Source organism: Larus michahellis, chromosome 20 (genome assembly GCF_964199755.1).
Source record: "Larus michahellis chromosome 20, bLarMic1.1, whole genome shotgun sequence".
NCBI lineage: Eukaryota > Metazoa > Chordata > Aves > Charadriiformes > Laridae > Larus > Larus michahellis.
Window position 1 is genome coordinate 6,241,815 of NC_133915.1, and position 19,522 is coordinate 6,261,336.

Here is a 19,522-nt window from a genome sequence, read left to right on the forward strand (position 1 = left end):
TCCCACCCCCCCCCCCCCCACGACCCTTTCCACGCCCCTCCCGGCCCCTTTAAGGCCAAGCCCCGCCCATCAGCCGGGCGGGGAAGTGGCGGCGGGATTGACCAATGGGAAGCGCGCTGTGCCCGCGGGGCGGCCAATGGGCGGCGAGCGCGGTGGGCGGGGGCGGTGCGGCGGAGCCTTCGGGACGCGGTGAGTTCCCCGGCGCATGCGCGGGGTGGGGGGGGGGAGGGGGCGCGGCGGGCGCCCGGAGCCCCCTTCGCTGCACCCTCCCGCGCTCCGGGACCCCCGGACCCCCCACCCCCCCCAAACTGCACCCCCAGACCCCCTCCCCCCCATTGCCCCTTGCACCCCCCCCTTATTGCACCCCCTGCCAAAATCCTTCCCTTACTGCACCCCAAAACGCTTCCCCGCTGCACCCCGCACCCCCCCACCGTTGCACCCCGCACCCCCAGACCCCTCCCCACTGCACTCTGCAGCGCCCCAACCCTTCCCCTATTGCACCCTGCGAACCCCAACCCTTCCCTAATTGCACCCTGAAGCCCCCCCCCCAATCCATCCCTATTGGACCCCGCACCCCAATCCTTCCCCATTGCACCCTGAAGCCCCCCAGACCCTTCCCCATTGTACCCTGTAAACCCCAGACCCTTCCCCATTGCACCCCGCAACCCCCAGACCCTTCCCCGCTGCACCCTGCAGCACCCCAGTCCTCTTACTGCACCCCACACCCCCCAAACCGCTCCCCATTGCACCCCGAAGTCCCCCAGACCCCTCCCTTATTGCACCCTGTACCCCAAACCTTTCCCTTGTTGCACCCTGAAGCCCCCCCAAACCCTTCCCCATTGCACTCTGCAAACCCCAAACCCTTCCCCATTGCACCCTGAAGCCCCACAAACTCTTCCCCATTGCACCCCACATCCCAACCCTTCCCCATTGCACCCTGAAGCCCCCCAAATCCTTCCCCGTTGCACCCTAAAGCCCCCCAAACCCTTCCCCATTGCACTCTGAAGCCCCCCAAACCCTTCCCCACTGCACCCTGCAAACCCCAACCCTTCCTTTATTGCCTCCTGCACCCCAAACCCTCCCCCTGCACACCCCAACCCTTCCCTAACTGCACCCTGAAGCCCCCCAACCCCCCCCTTATTGCAACCCGTACCCCAACCCTTCCCTTATCCCACCTTGCAGCCCCCCCCAACCCCTCCCCTACTGCACCCCAAACCCTTTCCCCGCCGCACCCCGCAACCCCTCGCCCCAGCGCACCTCCCCTGGGTGCCACCAAGCTCTCCTCTGCCCCCCACAGCCCCCCGCCGCCCCCCGCAGCCCAGCACCCTGCAGCCCAGCTCGCCCCCCTGCACCCCCCGCTCCCCCCCGCCTTTCCCCCTATGCACCCCATACTCCGACCAGCCCTTCCCCTATAGCGCCCTGCAGTCCAGCACCCCCTGGCCCCCTCAGCCTGCCGACCCCTGCCCGTGGGACCCCTGCACCCCCCCGCAGCCCTTCTCCTACCCCACCCCGGGCATCCCCCAGTCCAGCAGGCCCTTCTCCCCCAGCATCCCCCAGTCTAGCCGCCCCTTCCCCCCCAGCGTCCCCCAGTCCAGCAAACCCTTTCCCCCCTCCCTCCTCCAGTCCAGCAAACCCTTCACTTACTTCAGCTTCCCCTGCGTCCTCCAGTCCAGCCAGCCCTTCCCCTACCGCAGCCCCCCCTGCATCCCCAAATCCAGCGACCTCTTTCCCTACAGCCCCCTCTACACCCTGCAGTCCAGCCAGCCCTTCCCCTACTGTGCCCCCCCATGCCTCCCCCAGTCCAGCAAGCCTCTCCACTACCGCAGCCCCCCCGGCCTCCCCAAGCCTAGCGACCCCTTCCCTTATTATTTCCCTTCCTACGCGCTGCAGTCCAGCCAGCCCTTCCCCTCCTGCGCCCCCCTGGGTGTCCCCCAGTCCAGCAGACCCTTTCCCTTCTGCACCCCTCCCTGCATCGCAAAAGCCACCGAGCTCTTCCCCTGCTACGTCCCCCCCCCGCCCAGCAGACCCTTCCCCTATTACACCCCCCTCCACCTCCCCCAGTCCAGCAAACCCTTCCCCTCCGCCCCCCCGCAGACGCTGGGGGACCCCTTCCCGCATTGCACCTCCCCGTGCCCCCCACAATCGCCAGACCCCCTCCCTCACCGTCCCCTCCAGCCCAGCCAGCGCCGGGGCTCCCTCTCCCCCCGCCTGCACGTCTGGGGGGTCCCCTCCCCACCCCAACACCCCGCTACCCCCTGAGTGGGTGCCTGAGGGCTCTGCTCCCCCCCAACCATCCCCAGCCAGCCAGCGGGGTCCCATGGGGGAGGCTCCGACCCCGGAGCTGGATGCGGTGCTGGGTGGCGGCGGCTGGGATGTGGGGGGGACCTTCGAGGGCCCACCACCACCCACCGGCCCCATCCGCCTGGGGAAGAACGCCTGCTACGTGGTCCTGGCCGTGCTCTTCAACGAGGAGGTGAGGCAGCCCCCCGCGGGACCCCCTCCCCCCCAGACTCCACCGGTGCCCACCCGGCCCCCTCTCCATCCCCGCAGGACGGGGTGCTGCTGGTGCAGGAGGCCAAGCCCGAGTGCCGGGGGAAGTGGTACCTGCCGGCCGGCAGGATGGAGCCCGGCGAGAGCATCGTGGCCGCCATGCGGAGGGAGGTGAAGGAGGAGACAGGGTTGGAGTGCGAAGCCCTCACTTTGCTGGCGCTGGAGGAGAGGGGGCCGGCGTGGATCCGCTTCGCCTTCCTCGCGCGCCCCACCGGTGCGTGCCTCTGCCTTTTGGTGTTCTGAAGGCGTGGGAAGGATGCGGCTCACCTGGAGCATCCCCAGCCAGCCCCGGGATGGGCATCGGTGTCCCCTGCCAGCCCCAGGAAGGACATTGGCATCTCCTGCCAGCCCTGTGCCAGGGCATCATTGTCCCTTGCCAGCCCTGTGCCGGGTCATTGGTGTCCCCTGCAAGCCCCACGATGGGCTTTGGCCTCCCCAGTCAGCCCTGTGCTCAGGCATTGGTGTCCCCTGCCAGCCCCAGGATGGGCATTGGCATCGCTAGCCAGCCCAATAATGGACATCAGCATCCCCAGCCAGCCCTGTGCCAGGGCGTCATTGACCCTTGCCAGCCCTGTGCCAGGACACTGATGTCCCCTATAAGCCCTACGATGGGCTTTGGCATCCTCAGCCAGCCCTGTGCTTGGGCATCGGTGTCCCCTGCCACCTTTGTGCCAGGGCATTGGCATCCCCGATCAGCCTAATAATGGGCATCAGCATCCTCAGCCAGCCCTGTGCCAGGGCATCGTTGTCCCATGACAGCCCTGTGCCAGGGCATCAGCATCCCCTGCCAGCCCCATGATGGGCATCAGTGTCCCCTGCCAGCTTTGTGCCAGAGCATCGCTGTCCCCTGCCAGCCCCACCGGTACTGGCATCCCCCCACAAGCCCTGTGCTGGGGTATCAGTGTCCCTTATCAGCCAAGTTATGGGATCTCGGTGCCCCCACCAGCCCCATGACCGGCCACTGGCAACCCCTGCCAGCCCAGCGCTGGGGTCCTGCTGTCCCCTGCCACCCCTGTGATGGGGCATCGCTGTCTCTCTGCCCACAGGCGGGACCCTGAAGACCCTGGAGGAGGCTGACGCCGAGTCCCTGCAAGCGACGTGGTGGCCTGGGGACCCCTGTGCCCTGCCTCTGCGAGCCCTGGACATCCTGCCCTTGCTGGACCTCGCCGCCCGCTACCGCCGCAGCCCCCCGCACCCCCCCACGCTGCCGCAGGAGCTGCCCTGCGCCCTGGTCTGCTTACGGCTCCTGCTGGCCTTCACCAACGACGCTGGGGACCTTTGGGTGCTGCTGGGCACGGCTGGGACCCCCCACCTGCCCGTGGTGGCTTGTGGCACCTCCCCGGCCGAGCTGCGGGGGGGTCTCCGCCTGCCCGTGCTGCGGCTGCTGCGGGACTGCCTGCCCCCGGACCCCCACCCGGGACCCCTAGGGCTGCTGGGGCTGCAGCACCGGGCTGGGGGTGCTGGGGGGGGCGACGGCGTCTGCTTCAACGTGCTGCTGAGCATCCCGCCCAGCAGCCCCGGGGCCGCCCCCCCTGAGCCCCACAGCCCCGCTTTCCGCTGGTGGCGGGTGGAGGAGGAGAGCCTGAGGGGCCGCATCCTGCAGCGGCTCCGGGATGCGGCCACCGTGCCCGTCCGCAGCTAGTGGCCAGCTAGCCCAGCTTTGGGCATGTGGAGGCGGGGGGAGGGGGGGGGTCCGACTGGGACATGGGGTTGCAGTGCCCAAGGTGTGAGCCCCGGGATGCGGCCCCCCCATGGCTGGGGGGGGATGTTTTGGGGCAGGGCACGGTGCCGTGTCCTGGTCCCCGGGGGAGAAACGGGGACCAAGAACCGGCCAGAGCAGAAATAAACCCGGCTGCTGCTTCTTGCATCCACCTGGCTGCGGTTACAGTCGGGGTGGGGGAGCGGGGGAGCCCGGTTTTGGGGATGTTTGGGAAGCGGGGGGGGACACGGGTGCGGTATAGATGGCACAGCGCGGGGTGCTGAGCTCACGGCTTTATTGCAGCGAAGTCCCATCACCCAGGGGACGCGGTGCCCGGCTCTGCGGGGTTGGGGGTGCACCGTCCCCGCCAGGCAGGACACACACACACACACACCCCCACACACACACCCCCCACACACCCTCAGCGCCGGGGGGGGGGAGACGATTGAGTTCTTGCAGCCGAGGGGGTGGCATTGCCTCGGGGGGGCAGGGGACAGCACCGTGCCCATGGGGCCGATTATTGCCAAAAAATACCCCCCCCCTGCTTGAGGTTGGTGGGGGCAGCTCTGCCGTGGGGTGGGGGGAGCGGGAACCCACCACCCCGAGGGGTTGCATCCCGCACTGGGCGGGGGGCGGGGGGGGTGGCATCACCTCCGGGATGGCCGAGGCGGTGGCGAAGGTCGCTGTGCCTCCTCTTCCTCCTCACCGGGCGCTGTGAGGACGGTGTCCTTCCCGGGGTGCCATCGCCATGCGACGTGCTGGTCCGAGGCAGGGCCACCGGAGGCTACCGGCACATGGATTGGGCCATTCCCGGTGGCCACCGCAGCCCGGATGAAGAGGGGGTGCTCGGTGGGGGTGGGGGCGGGCTGAAGCTCAGGGGGGTCCCTCCGGCGGTCCCTTGACCAGGGCGATGGCAGCCAGCTCCTTGCAGAACTCCTCCAGCACCACCACCCCCTTGAAGAGCATCGTGTGGTCCATCCTGGGGGGAGATGAGCAATGGCGAAGGCTGGGGGGGGGGGTTCCGTGGCGTACACCCCCCCCTCAAAGTGCATGCATTGCCCCCATCCTGTGTGGTGTTGTCCCCCCCCCGCCCCGCCAGCACTTACTGCTCTCCGGGCACCATCCCCATGAGCTGCTGGCGCACCAGGAGCAGTTTTGCCCTGAAATGGGGCACACGCTGGAGCCGCTGCATCAGGTCCCCGATCACCTGCACGGGGTTGGGGGTGGGGTGGTGGGGGGGAAAGAATCAGGCGCCGTTTCCAAGAGGGTGTCCCTGTCCCCCTCCCACCCCGGCGGGTGACATTACCCTGACAAGGACGGAGAAGAGCGAGCGGCAGCCGGGCGCCAGCGTGAGGTAGGGGTCCAGCAGGTACTCGTGGAGGTGGGGATGGGGGAAGGCGGCCAGGCGGGACAGCACCGATGTCACCTGCAGGTTCAGGCTGTAGGGCTGGGGTGGCAGCGGGGGGATGCTCAGTGGGAGCTGACACGGTCACTCTCCCCCCCCGCCAGCATCCCCCAGCAGGGACCCGAGCCTGTCCCCACCAACGGGAGCTCAGTGCCAGCGACGCTTTTGGCTGCTTTGTCCCCACTATGGGGGTCCCAGAGCCTGGAAAGGAGGGCTGCCACCCTCCGCCGGGGGGTCCTCGGGGGTCATAGGGCTGGCAATAGCCACGGGAAGCCAAAGCATCCTCTATTCAAACACCAACCCCCCCCCCCCCCCAGCCGGGACAAAGGCTGTGCCAGCCCGGAGAGCCCGAAAAAGCCCCCCGCCAGGCTGTGGCAAGGTGAAGGGCAGAGGAGGGTGGGGACCCAGGTACGTCCCTGCCCCCCCTCTCTTTCTCCCCGTACCTGGTCCAGGATCCGGGTCATCCGGTCAAACAGCACCTTGAGGAAATGGCCCTCGTAAAATGTCACTTCGGGATGGCAGGTGTCGAGGGGCCGGGGGGCCAGGGGCCACCCCCACGGGGCTGCGTTGGCACGGCACGCCTGGACCTGCCGGGACAGGAGGGTGATGGTGGGTGAGAGCCAGAGCGGGGGCTGGCACCACCGGGGATGGGGACACCCCCCCGCCCTCCAGCTACTCACCATGCCCAGGGCATCGTGCACGTAGGTGTCGTAGCCACCTTCCTCCATGCAGGACGAGGTCTTCGCATCCTCGGGGACCAGGCAGAGGAAGCTGGAAGAGAGGGGAGAGGGATGGGGAGGGGGATACAGCCCCTCCGACCCATGCCGGAGCGGCCCCCCCAGCACGAATCCCTACCTGCTGACCACCTCGCTCACTTGCCCCTTCGCCGACGGGGCCGATCCCGGCAGACGCTTTTTCGTCATCCTAAATCCGGCATCCGGGAATCCATCGGTGAAATAGGGATCCTCCTCCAGGTCCCTGCGGGGCCGGTTCAGGAGCATCAAGCTGGGTGGACACCGGGGGGGGGTGCTGCCCCCCACCCCGGCCTCGCCTTGCCCCGGTTCCCCCCTTGCTCACAGCCCATCCTCATCAGGGTCCGGCTCGGAGGGGCCGCGCTCGTCGGGTATGGGGGGGCCGCGCTGCAAGTAGCCCCTCGTCTCCAGGTTCCTCAGCGCCAGGTTGCGCACCACGTGCTCGTGGGGTTTCCGCAGGAGCTCCTCGAAGAGCCGCAGGCTGGCCAGGCTGATCTGCGGCACGGCGGGGGCGGAGAGGGGGTGTGAGACCCCCGCCGCTGCCCCCCAGCATCACCTATGTCCCCTGTTGTCCCCCCGGCAAGGATGGGGCTCACCTCGTCGGAGAGGTGGTTGCAGCGGTCGATGAGGTGGGTGCGCAGAGGGTGGGGGGTGTCCCCCGGGGTCTCGGGGTGCCGGTCCGGCCCCAGCAGGAATAGGACGAGGCGGTGGAGCAGGGGGGGCGCGCGGAGCTGCCGCACCGTGCCCGTCAGCATGGCCGTGACGCCGAGGACGGCAAACTCAGACCTGCCGGGGACAGGGTGGGATGCTGCGAGGGGGGGTCCTGAGAACATCACGGCATCTCACAGCGGGGGAAAAAGGAGGTGCAGGCAAGGGGCACCCCGCATTTCTGGCCTCCAAGAGGGTCCTTGATAGAGAAACTCCCCCCCAGCTGCCGTCCCGCGCCTCAGACACTCACATCTCCAGGAGCTGCGGCTGCAGGATGCCCTGGAAAAACTTCTCCTCCATGGCCTCGGTGATGGCATCTGCCACGACCTGCGGGTGACGGCACAGGCTGAGCCGTGGGGTGGGCGCGGGGGTGCCCGTGCTCTGCAAAGGCCGGCCGGGTGCTCCTTACCGGGTGGGCGCCCATCACCAGCTCATCGAGGTAGTCCAGCCAGGCAAAGAAGGCAGCCAGGCTCTCCTTCCCTGGGAAAACCCCGCCGCCGGCAGCATCCCCCTGCGACCTGCGCGGAGTAGAGGACGTGGGGCTGCAGCGAAGCCTTGGCAGTGCCCAGGGACCACCCTGCCCGGTGCCCACCGTACCTCCAGCTGGCCCTCTCCAGGGCGAGGACGTCGGAGGGGTCGGTGCCGGGGGGCACGGCGCTGTAGAGGTCACAGAGATGCTCCGTCAGCAGCTGGCACAGGGCGCTGCTCCGCACCAGGCAGGCAGCGGCCGCCTCCTGGGCGAGCCCGACGAGCGAGAGCAGGTTTTCCTGAGCCTTCAGCGCGACCCTGCTCTTCTGCGAGGAAGAGGAGGAGGAGGAGGAGGAGGAGGTCACGCAACCGGTGGCATCCGCCGCCCCCTCTTTGCCAGCCCTTTCCCCCTACCTGGCTCTTGCACAGCCCCACCAAGGATGTGACGAGGTTGCTGTCCCTCCGTGGAGGGGACACCTCGGCCGGGGGGCTGCTGGCGGCGGCGGCGGTACCCGGGGGATGCTCCGCACCCTCTTCCACGGGGCTGGCCGGCAGCTCCTGCACTCTCCTCCCATTCAGGATGCTCTTGCCCTGGAGAGGAAGAGGAGCAGCAAAGCATCGTAGCCACCACCTTCCTCCCACTCACCCCGAGGAGCTTTGCAGCTCCAGCCCCGCTGCAAAGCACGTGAAAAAAAAGCTCGATTAAAGGAGCCAAACCCCATAGATGAGCCCTATAGGTGTCCCACCGGCACCGGGCTTGCCCGGGGGGGCTGCTCACCTCCAGGATGTACGCCAGCAGGCTGGGATCCTGCTTGATTTTCGTGCAGAGGACGGCTGCGAACTGCACCTCCTCCTTCTCCGTGCCGGAGCCCAGGCGGTCGCCGCTGAGCTGGAGCAGCTTCTGGCAGGGGCAGGGAGCGGGATGCTTGGGCATCGCTTCCCGGCAGCCGTTTGGCAAAGGGATGCGGCCGGCCCCGCCAGCGCGTGGCATCGCCGGCGGTAGCGCCGGTGTCACCGCCACTGGGACCTCCCGACTCACCTGCACCGGCCTGTGGACGTTGAGGTAGTGCAGGAGCGGGTGCTGCATCTGTCCCAGCACCCGGCTGAAGAAGAGGAGGACCTGCTGCCTCATCCCGGGGGGGTACTGGGAGGGAGACAGGGAGAGGCATCAGCCAGCGCCCGGTTACCTGCCCGCGTACCTCGTCACCCTGTAATTACCCCAAATCGCCTGCCGGGTCACCTAAAAATCAGCATGGGTGGTTTGCAAGAACACCCTCAGCAGACACCCCGGGTCTGCACCCCCAAAATGATGCAAATAGACACACCCCACCCCCCCCCCGCGAGGACGTCCCACTGCCCCGGGCTCCTCTCCCTCAGCAATTGGGGACTGAACTCAGTTCTCGGAATTGATCTCTCTCGCAGAGAGAAAAACAAACAGCCATGGGGGATTATTTCCCCTTTCCCACTGCTACAACGCCAGCGAGGGGGAGTTAAAAGAAATAAAAAAAAAAAAAAAAAAAAACCACCCAAAAAACCCAAATCCTCACGGCCACGGAAGGGCCAGCGCATGTTTCCGAAGCCCACGTTGCGCCAGCGTTTGCTTCTGTTTGAGCAAAAGGCTATTTATAGGGCGCCTCGTTATTATTAGCAAGAAAGGAACAGCGAGAGCCCTCGTATTTGGGCAATATTTACTTTGAGAGGGTGTTTAAAATAAAATAAAAAAAAAAAACAAAAACCCTTGCCCCGCGAACCCCAGTAGCAAGGTGTGACAACCAGGGACGTGATGGGGGGACGAGAGCCATCGGGAGGAGCAGCAGCGAGGATCCCAACGGGCATTTTACACCCAGCAATCCCCCCCCCCCAAAAAAAAACCCCACAAAACACCACAAAACCAAGCACCGCGAGCATCTCGCCCTCCACAAACAGCCATTGCCCAGCTAGAAAAGCTTCAAAATTAAAAATTACTGAGCAGCGCCGCGCAAAGCAGCTGGAAAAGGCTGTGGATGCCGGACGGGGGGGTCTGTCTGTCCGTCGTCCCCCCCCCCCCCAAAAAGCGGTGTTCCCGGTGCTTGTGCACCCACCTCTGCCTTGCCCAGCGTGCCCAGCGTCTCCAGGACCTTGTGCTGCAGCAGGTATTCGAGACACGGCCCGGCCTCCCCCGCCGGGCGCTGCTTCTCCTCGTACACCAGGATGTCCAGCATCTGCTTGAGGCGCCAGGGGATGTCCGTCTGTCTGGCGGGGACGCTCTCATCTGCAGACATAGGCATCGGGGGGGCTGCGGCGTGCGTTGTGTGTGTCGTCCCCCTCCAAAAAAAAAAAAAAAAAAAGCTGGGCGAGGGGAGCGCCCCATGGTGGGGGGCGAATGTGGGGTGCTGGCTAGTGGCACCCCGAGCCACGCCGGCCCAGAATCCTCCGAGAGCGGGGACGACGCTAGATGGCAATGTGATGATGGAGTCCCAGCAGCACTCGAGGCTGCTCCTTCCGCTCATGGCCTAGCAAGCCACTGGCCATCCCCGCCGGGGACAGAGCCACGGTCAGAGGTGCCGGCCGTCCCGGGACGGGGTGGGCTGCCAGCCCCACAGACCCTCCAGCACGGCCCCAGGAGGGGAAGGGGATGGTGGGGCCCAAGCGGGAAGGACCGAGATAATGGTTGGGAAAAAGGCTGAAGCTCTCCGGGCCCTGCTTTTAACGCTCACGGAAAACAGCACGTAGCCGGGGAGGGACGTGCCCCAACCTGCAGTCGCTCCCAGGGGAATCCGCACCCACCCAACCCGCCCTCCCCCGGCACCGTGCTGACCCCCACCGGTGTGCAGGGGGGTCAGGGCTGGGCAGGGACAAGCTCTCGGTTGGATAAGTCCTCCCGGGCTGCGGGAACGGGCGTCCCACGTCAAAACCCTGCACGTCGGATCAGCCGCGGAGCACTAGGGTGGGCACGGTGCCCTGCTGCTGCACGGGGTCCCAAGCCAGGGCATGGGGACCCGTCCCTGGGCATGGGGGTCCCGTCCCTGGGCACAGAACCCCCTTTTCGGGCACAGGGACCCCGTTCCCAAGCCACGGGACCCTCTTTTAGGGCACGGGGACCCCCTCCATGGGTACAGAGACCCTATTCTCAGGCCACGGGACCCTATTTTAGGGCAAAGGGACCCTCTCCCAGGGCATGGGGACCCCGTCCCTGGGCACAGGGACCCTGTTCCCGCACCACGGGGACCTCACCCTGGACTATGGGGACCCCGTCCTAGGGCTCAGGGACCCCATCCTAGGCTACGGGGACCCCATCCTAGGGCTCGGGGACCCTCTCTCCCCCCACCCCACTCACCCGTGGCCTCCAGGTAGTAGCCGGTGATGCCCTTCCAGTGCTCGGTGAAGGCTTCCAGCAGGTCCACGCTGGGCTCCCGCTGCACACACCGGGGTCGGGGTCAGGGTGGTACGGAAGCCCCCCGCCCCGGCTCCCGGTGCCGGTACCCGCCGTGCCAATTCCGCCTCCCCCCCCCGCCCCGGCCCCGCTCACCGTCTCCACCGCTTGCTGCAGCAGCGCTCCCAGCCGGCTCAGCATGGCTGAGACCCCCCGGTGCCGGTGCCGACCCCCCGGTGCCGGTGCCGACCCCCCTGTGCCGGTCCCGCCGCGCTCCGCTGCGCCCCGGCGCGGCCCGGCTCCGCTGGTGGCTCCGCCCGGAGGCGGGCGAGGGGCGGGGGGGGGGCGTGGACCAGCCCCGGTACCTCCCCCGGAGGCTCCGCTCCGGTTCCGGGCTCCGGAGGGGTTTGGGGAGCAGTGCGGGGGGGTGGGGATGGATTGGGGGGCGGAGGGACGGAGGATGGGGAGGTGGCGGGGTGGGGGGGGGGGAGGGGGGGGAGTGGAGGAGTATTGGTGGCGGGGGGGTTTGGAAAGGTCCCTTAGCCCTAAAACTGCTTCGGGGGGCAGCCCTGGGGCGGGAACGGACCCCCGTGTAGCGGGACGGGGAAAGCCCCCCCCCTTCCACACCTCGCACTGGGATGGGGACAACCCCCCCATCCACACCTCCAACTGGGATGGGGACAGCCCCCCCATCACACCTCGCACTGAGATGGGGATAGCCCCCCCATCACACCTCACACCGGGAGGGGGACAACCCCCCCATCCACACCCCTCACTAGGACAGGGATAGCCCCCCATCACACCTCGGACTGGGATGGGGACAACCCCCCCATCCACACCTCGCACTGGGATGAGGACAGCCCCCCCCCCAGTCCATACCTCGCCCTGGGATGGGGACAACCCCCCATCACACCTCGAACTGGGACAGCGATATCCCCCCACGCACACCTCGAATTGGGAGGGGGACACCCCTTGTGCCCACCAGGCACCAGGATGGGGACAGCCCCCCCCCCCCATCTCCTCCCACCCCGGCTCACCTCTTCCCACGGCACAACCCGGTAGAAGCCAAATTTTTACGATTTCTTTTTTTTTTAAATTTTTTTTTTTTTTTTAAATCCTTAAAAAAAGAAAAAAAAAAAGTTTCTACAATTAAACCCAAGCCATGACGAACACAGCTGCTGGAAAGCAGCCCAGGGCCCAGCCCGGGTCCTGCCGACTCCAGGGAAGGTGCGATTTAGGTGCCCCAAGCAGCCTGCCCCCCCCCAAACTGCGTGTCCCCCCCAGGTGCAGGTTCGGGGTACATCTACACCCGGGGTGTCCCCGAGGGGAGCGCTGCTGGTCTCGACCGGACCCTCGTCGGGGACAGGAGTTGGTGGCTCACGAGGTTGCAACTGGGAAATCTGCCCCAAAACCAAGGTGCCTGGCGGGGAGGGGGGGCGAGAAGGCAGCGAGCCAACGAAGGGGCTCGCCCCCCTCCAGCCTCGCACCAGAGAAACTGGAAACCCACAGATGGAGAGTTTATATGTATATATACATACATATATATATATATATATATATATAAAAATAGATGTGCGTAGTTGTAGCGTTGATACTGATGGTTAACAAATACCGGGCTGGTCCTGCACGATCCACGCGCAGCCCTACGTTCCGACGGGAGATGCCCGGTCCGGCAGGTACGTCCTGGGGGCGAGAGCTGCCACCCCGGGGACCGCTGCAGGGCTGGTCACATTGCAGACTTCATCTCCCACTCCTGGAAGAGGTGGCGAGACGGTTGGTCACCCCCCGCTTGGTGTCCCAGGGCCATGTCGGGGGACATGGGGTCACCTTCCCCCTGCCCACCCCACGCAGCTCCCGGACGGTACCTTTCTTTTTTGCAGCACTTGTCCCTTCTCGATGATGACCGGGGAAGGAGATGGCTTCAGGGCGCTCTTCGCCGACGCGGTGCGCTTCAACAGCGGCGTGAGGAATGACCCTTGCTGGAAAAACGGATCAGAGAGAGGGTGACGCCTGCCCTCCCGAACCCTTCGCACCCCCTGCAGCCTGTGCCCATCCCCGGTGCCCGTCCCCGATGCCCGTCCCCACCTCGGAGCCAGCCGAGCTGGCGGTGGCGGCGATATGGCCCTTGAGCGACTTGCCGATGGCCAGCAGGTTCATCTCAGAGCCGGCTTTCAGCCTGCCCTTCACGCGGCAGGCCCTCTCCAGCTGCCCCACCTTCTCCTCCAGCTTGGGGAAGGCTCTCTTCCCTGCAAGGACAGCAGGGGCACTGCCAAGCCCGGGCACCCCTCGACCCCGCCGGCCGCTCGGGCAAGGGCCAGGCACCCCCCGGCACAGGGACAGAGCCCCTCTGCTGTCCTACCGATGAGGATATCCAGCCCGTCCCGAGCCCCTTTCCTCTCCGGCAGTGTCAGGGTGCGCTGGGATCGGGAGAGATCCCTGTTCTGGAGCTCAGGGCTCATCTTCGTCCGCTGTGGACTGGCAGCCCTGCCTCGGAGAGCTGCCGCTGATGCTGGGGAAGAAGGGAGGAGAAAGAATGCTGGGGAGGAAGGATGCTGGGGAGGAAGGGTAAAAGGATGCTGGGGAGGAAGGATGCTGGGGAGAAAGAGCAGAAGGATGCTGGGGAGGAAGGATGTTGGGAAGGAAGGGCAGAGGAAGGATGCTGGGGAACGAAGGCAGAGGAAGGATGCTCGGGAGGAAGGGAGGGCAGAGGAATCACGGCACAACACCGTGCTCATGGGCACCGTAAACTCCATCCCAGCACATGGGGCTGGGGTGCACGGGGGGACGCCGCTGCCCCCCCGGGTGGAGCATCCAGGCCCTGCTCACCTGCCTGCGAGGGCAGGGCGCTGCCCGGGGAGATGCTGCAGGCACCGGTGGGCAGCGCAGATACGGGTCTCTTGCGCTGCCCTTGCACCACTCGGTCCAAGCTCTGCTGCTGCGGAAGGAAGCCCAGGGGAAGCCCATGGGCAAGTGGATGGTGGGATGCCATCCCTTTTGCCCTGGGGCTCGCATGGCGGGGGGGAAAAGTGCATCAGCGGAGGTGTTACCAGCTGCTGCAGCCGCTCCACGTTGGAGTAGAGGTGCTTGGGGGCCTCGGCTGGCGGGAGCTGCCCGAAGGGGTCGTCCATGTAGGCGTTGGGGGTCGGGACACGGCGAAGCAGCAGCCCCCTGCAAGCAGGAGGGGGGTTCCATTGCTGCCCATGGTCCCACAGAAGAGTGGGAGGGCTGGGGCCGGCCGTGCCCCGGCCAACATCTCCTTACCCCGCAGCAGGGCAGCTGCTGCCATCGCCCAGCCTGGGGGTCTCGGTGCGGGGGGTGTCACCGGCCGGCTCCTCTCCTCCCCTGGCCCGCAGGGTCTTCAGCCAAGCTTCCCTCTCCTCGTCTGAACGGGCCTGGCATAGGGCAGGGGGTCCGGGATCAGCGGGTCCCCCCCCGGCGAGGGACGCGGGGGTGCCGCGGCGGTTGCTCACCTGCAGCAGGGCGAGCTCCCGTCCCCGCTGGGCGATGCGGATACGGAGGTGCTGGGGGGAGCCGGCGGCCGCCCCCGGGGAGACCTCGCAGCCCTCCAGCCGCAGGGCGCAGACGGGGCGCTGGGCGCCGCCGGGCTCGGGGAACATGCGCAGGGCTCCCTGCCGCACCGCGCACCACAGCCGCTGCCAGCGCCCACGCAGCCGCACCGCCAGGAAACCTGCGGGTCCACCCCCCGCCGTCAGCAGCGGCAGGCGGTTGCGGGGACACCCCCTCGCCCCATCACCACGCACCGCACCTCCTTTAGCATCCTCTCCGGGCCGCGGGCTGCGGGCAGGGCTCCGCCGGGAGCAATCCTCCTTCTCCTCTTCCTCGCCAAGCTGGGCAGCCTGAGAATGGAGATCAAGAGAGCCCTGTCCCCTGCAGGTTTTAGGCCCCCCGCAGCCTTACCCCCCACCCCATGGCAATGCAACCCTCCCCAGCATCACCCAACGGGGACCGCAGGACAGGGAATTGGGGTGTACCCTCGGCAGCCCCTTTCCCATGGCCTGGGTTTCCCGGGGGGAGGACAAGCGGCTCACCCTGCCGAGCCTCGAGGAGGGCGACGCTGGGACGCTGATGGCTGCCAGCCCGCTCGGGGCATCGCTGCTGACCTCTTCGATCACCTGCCAAGGGAGAGGGGGAATGCTGCAGGCCCACTCCTCCATCTAACGGGGCTCCAGGCACCTCCGGGATGGGAGAAGAGCTGGGGCCACCTCGGGAGCACCCCCTTTCTCCCTGCCCACCCTCCCTCCTGCCCACGCAGAGCTCTGCCAGGCTGCAACACCTCCAAACCTTCCTCCAGTCCTCAGCCTGCTGCCGGCTCTGGAAGCCGATGACCAGCACCTCGCCCGCCGTCCCCGTCACCTTCAGGGTGTGCGGCACCTTCTTGCCACGCTTGGCTTTGCAGGCGACGCGGCAGCCCCGCAGGTCCAGCTCCAGCACGGGCTGCGGGTCGGCGGCACACCTGAAGCACTGGGGAGGAACAACGGGGTGGGCAGAGCTCGGGGAACCCTCTCCCGACCCCTTCCTCCATCCTCCTGCGGCCGCTCTCACCAGCAGCGTGTGCTCCCGGACGATGAAGAGCTGCTTTGCCCACTGTCCCAGCCAGCGCTTCCTCCAGAGGAAGCCGCAGAGCTGGGCTTCGGGGCGACCGGGGGGCTCGGCGTCGGGGCCAGGGGCCGGGGGCCGCCGCAGGTAATGGGCACGGTCCGTCACACCGTCCTCATCCTCCCCGTACGACTCGTAGTGGCTGCTGTCAGTGTCGGCACCGCCTGAGAGCCGGGACGGCGTCAGGGTGCGGGGTGCGTTCGGGTGCTGGGGGGGATGTGGCGGGGGGGAGGCTCACCGGAGCTGGCGCATCTGCCGGAGCCGAGGGGTTCGGCATCTTCATAGGAGTCGTCGGCTGGTGGGGACGGTGAGATGCCCATCGCCTTGCTCTGGGGAGAGAAGGGGTGCTCCGAAGGTGCTGCCCCCCCGGGGTGAACCTCGCAGGGTCCCCGAGGGACAGGCTGGCGGGTCCCAGCCCGCCTGGACCCCACTTTGAGCGAGGTTGCAGCGCAGGGATGGCTGCCGGCTCCTCCTCTCCCATCCCATATCCCAGCCTGACCCCTCCCCACAGACCCCCACCCCTCGCTGCCCCCCCGTACCCCTCCGTGCGGGCTTGGGGTGCTGGACGGGTGGCACTCGCCGACTTTCCCTCCCATCGCAGCGACCGTCCTGGTTCCTGGGGGGAAAAGCAGGAGTGGCAGCGGTGCGGCGGCTCGTCCAGGAGCCCGGGCACCCCCGGCGGAGATGGGGTGGGGGTCAGAGCGTGAGACTCACCCCGTGCCGGCGGGGTCCCCGGGGAAGGCGAGAGGCAGCGCATGATCATGTACTCTGCATCCTCTGCTGCGGGGGGAGCGCCCGGTCACAGCCCCGCTCCCGGCCCCTTCCCTGCTGCCCACCGGGCGCTAATTGAGGGGGTGGTCACCCTACGTGTGTGTGTGTCGTCCCCCCCCACCCGCAGACCCGCGCTCACACGAGGGGCTCTGCAGCCGGGAGAGGAGATCGGCCACCGACTTCTTCTTGGCCCGAGCTGCGGCGCTGAGGCTTTCCCGGTCCAGGATGAGCAGGAAGGACCGCAGGTCCGACAGCAGCTTGTCCAGGTCTGCAGGGGACGGGGACACGCCATCACACCCCGCCGGAGGAGGGGGCTGGCGGGGGGCTCTCCGATGCCAGGCAAAAAGAGGTGGGGGTTACGTGCCCCGGCACCTGCCCCGGCTCCGCACAATCCCGCTATTGACGGGCCCAGGGGGACGGGGGAGGATGAGGAGGGGGGAACGGGGACCCGCGCCGCTGAAGGCTCCTCTGTGTGTGCTCACAGAGCGGGTTTGTTCCCGGCTGGGCGAGGGGAGCCGTGGCCGGGGGCTGCACCGGGCAGCCCAACGCACTGTGGAGGAGGAGGAGGAGGAGGCATGGCACATGGGAGCAGCTGATGAAGGCTGCTCTGGGCACGCTGGAAATGCTGAGCATTCACCCGAGGGCAGGGAGCCGAGTCAGGGCTCAGCACCAGCCGGGGATCCCGACCCTGCCGTGCTGGGAAGGAGAGGGACAAGGAGCTGCTTTGTGCCTCCTCGCCCCGGCCGGGGACTCCAGCCTGCGCAGTGGGATGGGAGAGCCCTGCCTCCGTCCCACCGCCCCCCCCGGAGGGCCATGGATGTGGGGAGAGGGTCCTTCCAGCCCCAAACGGTGGGAGCCCCATCAGCTCTGGGTCCGTGCAGGCATTCCCTGTGCTGGAGGACAGAGCGGGACCGTGCAGACCCCCAGCCCCTCGTCCTGCTCCTGCAGAGCCCCCTCGCCCTGGGCATGTCCAGCTGTCACTGCAGGATACCCCCGGGCCCCCCCAGGGTCACTGCCTGCCTCCCCCCAGCTCCTTCCCTTCCTGCCGCGCAGCTGGAAGCGGTTTGCATCGCTCCGCTCCAGCTGCTCCACTCCCTGCTCCCAGCTGGGATAAAACGCTGCAGACGCACCATTGAAACCCACCGCCCTCCAGGCACGGGGGGGCCCGGCCTTGCCTGCTGCCCCAAAGCCGCCCCCAGCCTCCCTCTTTGCCATCCCCCTCCCACTTCCCCACTGGAAGAGGGATAACCCCAGCGAAGTCACGGCCGGCTGGGATGCTGCCCCAGTGACACCCCGCAACGCCCCAGGTGACCATGGCGTCCCCATGCCCTGTCACATCCCTGCATCCTGCACGGCTCCGGGCTGGCGGGGGTGCAATGCACCTCCAAAAACAGCGGCAGCCCCCGAGGGGAGGTGGGGGCAGGCAGGGGGAAGGAGCCCCCGGTCCCACATGTGTTACAGGGCACGCGGGAGAAGCCCCTGTGGTAGTGCTGGCACGGGGGGAGCATTGTCCCCCCTCCGCGGTGTCCCCGGATGGGGAGCACACACCCCTGCCCCGGGGGGAGAGGAAACATCTGGCAGGGCAGCGAGGCTGAGCAATGCCGGAGCTGGGCCCAAACATCTGGATTTCCCTGGAAACTGGGGAAGGGAAGGGGGGGAACCAACTCCCTAGTGGGGGGCTGGCCAGGGGGCTGGGGCAGGGGCTGGCCAAAGGGACCTGAGGGCAGAGGACAAGTGTGGGGGGGACACGGGGACTGTCACCCTCGTGCCCGGTGCGCCTGGCTCTTCCTCTCCCTCCCTTTCTCCTCTCCTCCGCCCAGGCCAAATTCCTCTGCAATGACATCTCCGTCCACTCACACCCCCCCCCCCAAGCCCTCCCTGTGTCCCCCCACCCCCGCGCTCCCCCTGGCCGGCCCCGATGCCCGCGGTGGGGCAGGGAAGCCGTGTGCGGGGGGGTGCCCAGGGGTGCCCGCAGCCCGGTGCGGAGCAGGCAGGAGCTGCCCTCACCCACGGAGCCGTGCCAGCTGCCCGCTGCCGGGGCCAAGGGAAGGCAGCCCAGACGAAAAACAGCTGCCTCCGTCTCCAGGGCGGGAGGAAAACGCCCCCCAAACACCCAGCAAAGCGCCCTGCTCCCATGGGATATGGCCCAGCCCCATGGCATCCTCGGAGGAGGAGGAGGAGGAAGGAGAGAGCTGCCCAAGGGATGCCACGGGAGAGCGTAATCCCTGGGTGATGCCAGGACGCAGGGGATTCGGGGCTGGCACCTCTACCCCGTGGCCGAGTGAGTTTTACTCCCGTGCAACGAGGGGCGAGAGGTGCCCGGGCTCAGCCCCGCTCCCCCCGTGGGGTGCAGCGGCGCGGGGGCACCCCAGGGCCCCCCCTCCAGCGCTCGGGGCGGCTCTCGCCCAGCGCGGGATGACTCAGAGGAGGCTGGAGGCCTCCCCGAGCCCGGAGTTGCTGCTGGCCGCAGCGTGACCCGTAACTGCGGGGGGGGGTGCTCCGGGCCACGGCTGCAGGGTGGAGGCGCTCCCCCCGTGCCCTCTGCACCCCCAAATTGCCCCGTGGCAGAACCCCCCGGCATCCCACACCCTGCTGTGGCACCCCATTGCGTTGGAGGCAACCAGCCTCCCCATCCCTGCTCTGACCCCCCCCCCCCTTGAACCCCGACACCCACGCCTTGTCCCTTGCACCCATTCCCTCCCCGGCACCCACCCCACCGCCCCAGACCCCCCGCTTTCCCCCATTTGCACACTCCCACCCACCCCCCGGTTTTCCCTCCCACACCCCTTTTGCCCCGCACCCCCGTGAGCACCCCCACGCCCTGCTCCACCCCACGCACACCCTCTGCCCCCCCCTTCTTTTACCAACCCCCCGCAGCCTTGGACCCCTTTATCCACCCCCCCCCACCCCGCCTTACCGCCGTACCTCTCTGCCGGGACATGGTGCGGGAGCGTTCACATCGCGGCGGGATCGGGACCGGGAGCGGGACCGGGGCAAACACTGGCCCAGCTGGGCTCGCACACGCCCTGTGGGCCCCCAGCACAGCCCGGTCGGGGCGGGGGGAGCGATGGGGGGAGGCGGGGAAGGGCTCCGCATCCTCCTCGGAGCACCATCGCCATCTGCAGGGATGTGGGGCCGTGGGTGGGGGGGGGGGGGGGGAAGGTTTGGGGCGGGGGGGGGGGGGCGGGAGGAGAGGCGGG

General features: G+C 67.8%; 3 protein-coding genes across 15 annotated transcripts; 1 reads left to right on the forward strand and 2 right to left on the reverse strand.

Moving 5' to 3' along the window:
• Window positions 1-160: 160 nt before the first annotated feature.
• NUDT18 (nudix hydrolase 18) lies at window positions 161-4,416 on the forward strand. The gene is made up of 4 exons (XM_074563811.1): window positions 161-189; window positions 2,301-2,473; window positions 2,551-2,764; window positions 3,597-4,416. Exons 2-4 carry the CDS (start codon window positions 2,318-2,320, stop codon window positions 4,190-4,192), a joined length of 966 nt encoding a protein of 321 aa, XP_074419912.1. The 5' UTR covers window positions 161-189; window positions 2,301-2,317; the 3' UTR covers window positions 4,193-4,416.
• Window positions 4,417-4,527: 111 nt separating this feature from the next.
• FHIP2B (FHF complex subunit HOOK interacting protein 2B) lies at window positions 4,528-11,332 on the reverse strand. Of its 4 annotated transcripts, none has more exons than XM_074563767.1 (17): window positions 11,091-11,332; window positions 10,899-10,977; window positions 9,664-9,833; window positions 8,622-8,726; window positions 8,361-8,483; window positions 7,997-8,173; window positions 7,712-7,908; window positions 7,524-7,632; window positions 7,365-7,441; window positions 7,003-7,192; window positions 6,732-6,901; window positions 6,510-6,632; window positions 6,335-6,425; window positions 6,098-6,241; window positions 5,556-5,696; window positions 5,356-5,456; window positions 4,528-5,228 (listed from the first exon to the last, which is right to left on the reverse strand). In XM_074563767.1, exons 1-17 carry the CDS (start codon window positions 11,133-11,135, stop codon window positions 5,123-5,125), a joined length of 2,148 nt encoding a protein of 715 aa, XP_074419868.1. In that variant the 5' UTR covers window positions 11,136-11,332; the 3' UTR covers window positions 4,528-5,122. The 4 variants fall into 4 exon arrangements, with proteins under 4 accessions (XP_074419868.1, XP_074419867.1, XP_074419866.1 ...); XM_074563766.1 differs by having other exon boundaries at window positions 9,664-9,886; window positions 11,091-11,330; XM_074563765.1 differs by lacking the exons at window positions 10,899-10,977; window positions 11,091-11,332 and adding an exon at window positions 8,801-8,822 and having other exon boundaries at window positions 9,664-9,763.
• A 1,102-nt stretch (window positions 11,333-12,434) lies between these two features.
• Window positions 12,435-19,503, reverse strand: LOC141733504 (actin filament-associated protein 1-like 2). 10 transcript variants are annotated; one of them, XM_074563941.1, is made up of 17 exons: window positions 19,248-19,503; window positions 16,462-16,590; window positions 16,266-16,331; window positions 16,091-16,167; window positions 15,790-15,880; window positions 15,498-15,715; window positions 15,237-15,416; window positions 14,984-15,067; window positions 14,701-14,815; window positions 14,405-14,622; window positions 14,196-14,326; window positions 13,982-14,102; window positions 13,761-13,869; window positions 13,294-13,443; window positions 13,020-13,180; window positions 12,800-12,913; window positions 12,435-12,687 (listed from the first exon to the last, which is right to left on the reverse strand). In XM_074563941.1, exons 1-17 carry the CDS (start codon window positions 19,261-19,263, stop codon window positions 12,661-12,663), a joined length of 2,007 nt encoding a protein of 668 aa, XP_074420042.1. In that variant the 5' UTR covers window positions 19,264-19,503; the 3' UTR covers window positions 12,435-12,660. The 10 variants fall into 10 exon arrangements, with proteins under 10 accessions (XP_074420042.1, XP_074420040.1, XP_074420039.1 ...); XM_074563939.1 differs by having other exon boundaries at window positions 14,196-14,622; window positions 14,701-14,791; XM_074563938.1 differs by having other exon boundaries at window positions 14,196-14,622.
• Window positions 19,504-19,522: the final 19 nt, after the last annotated feature.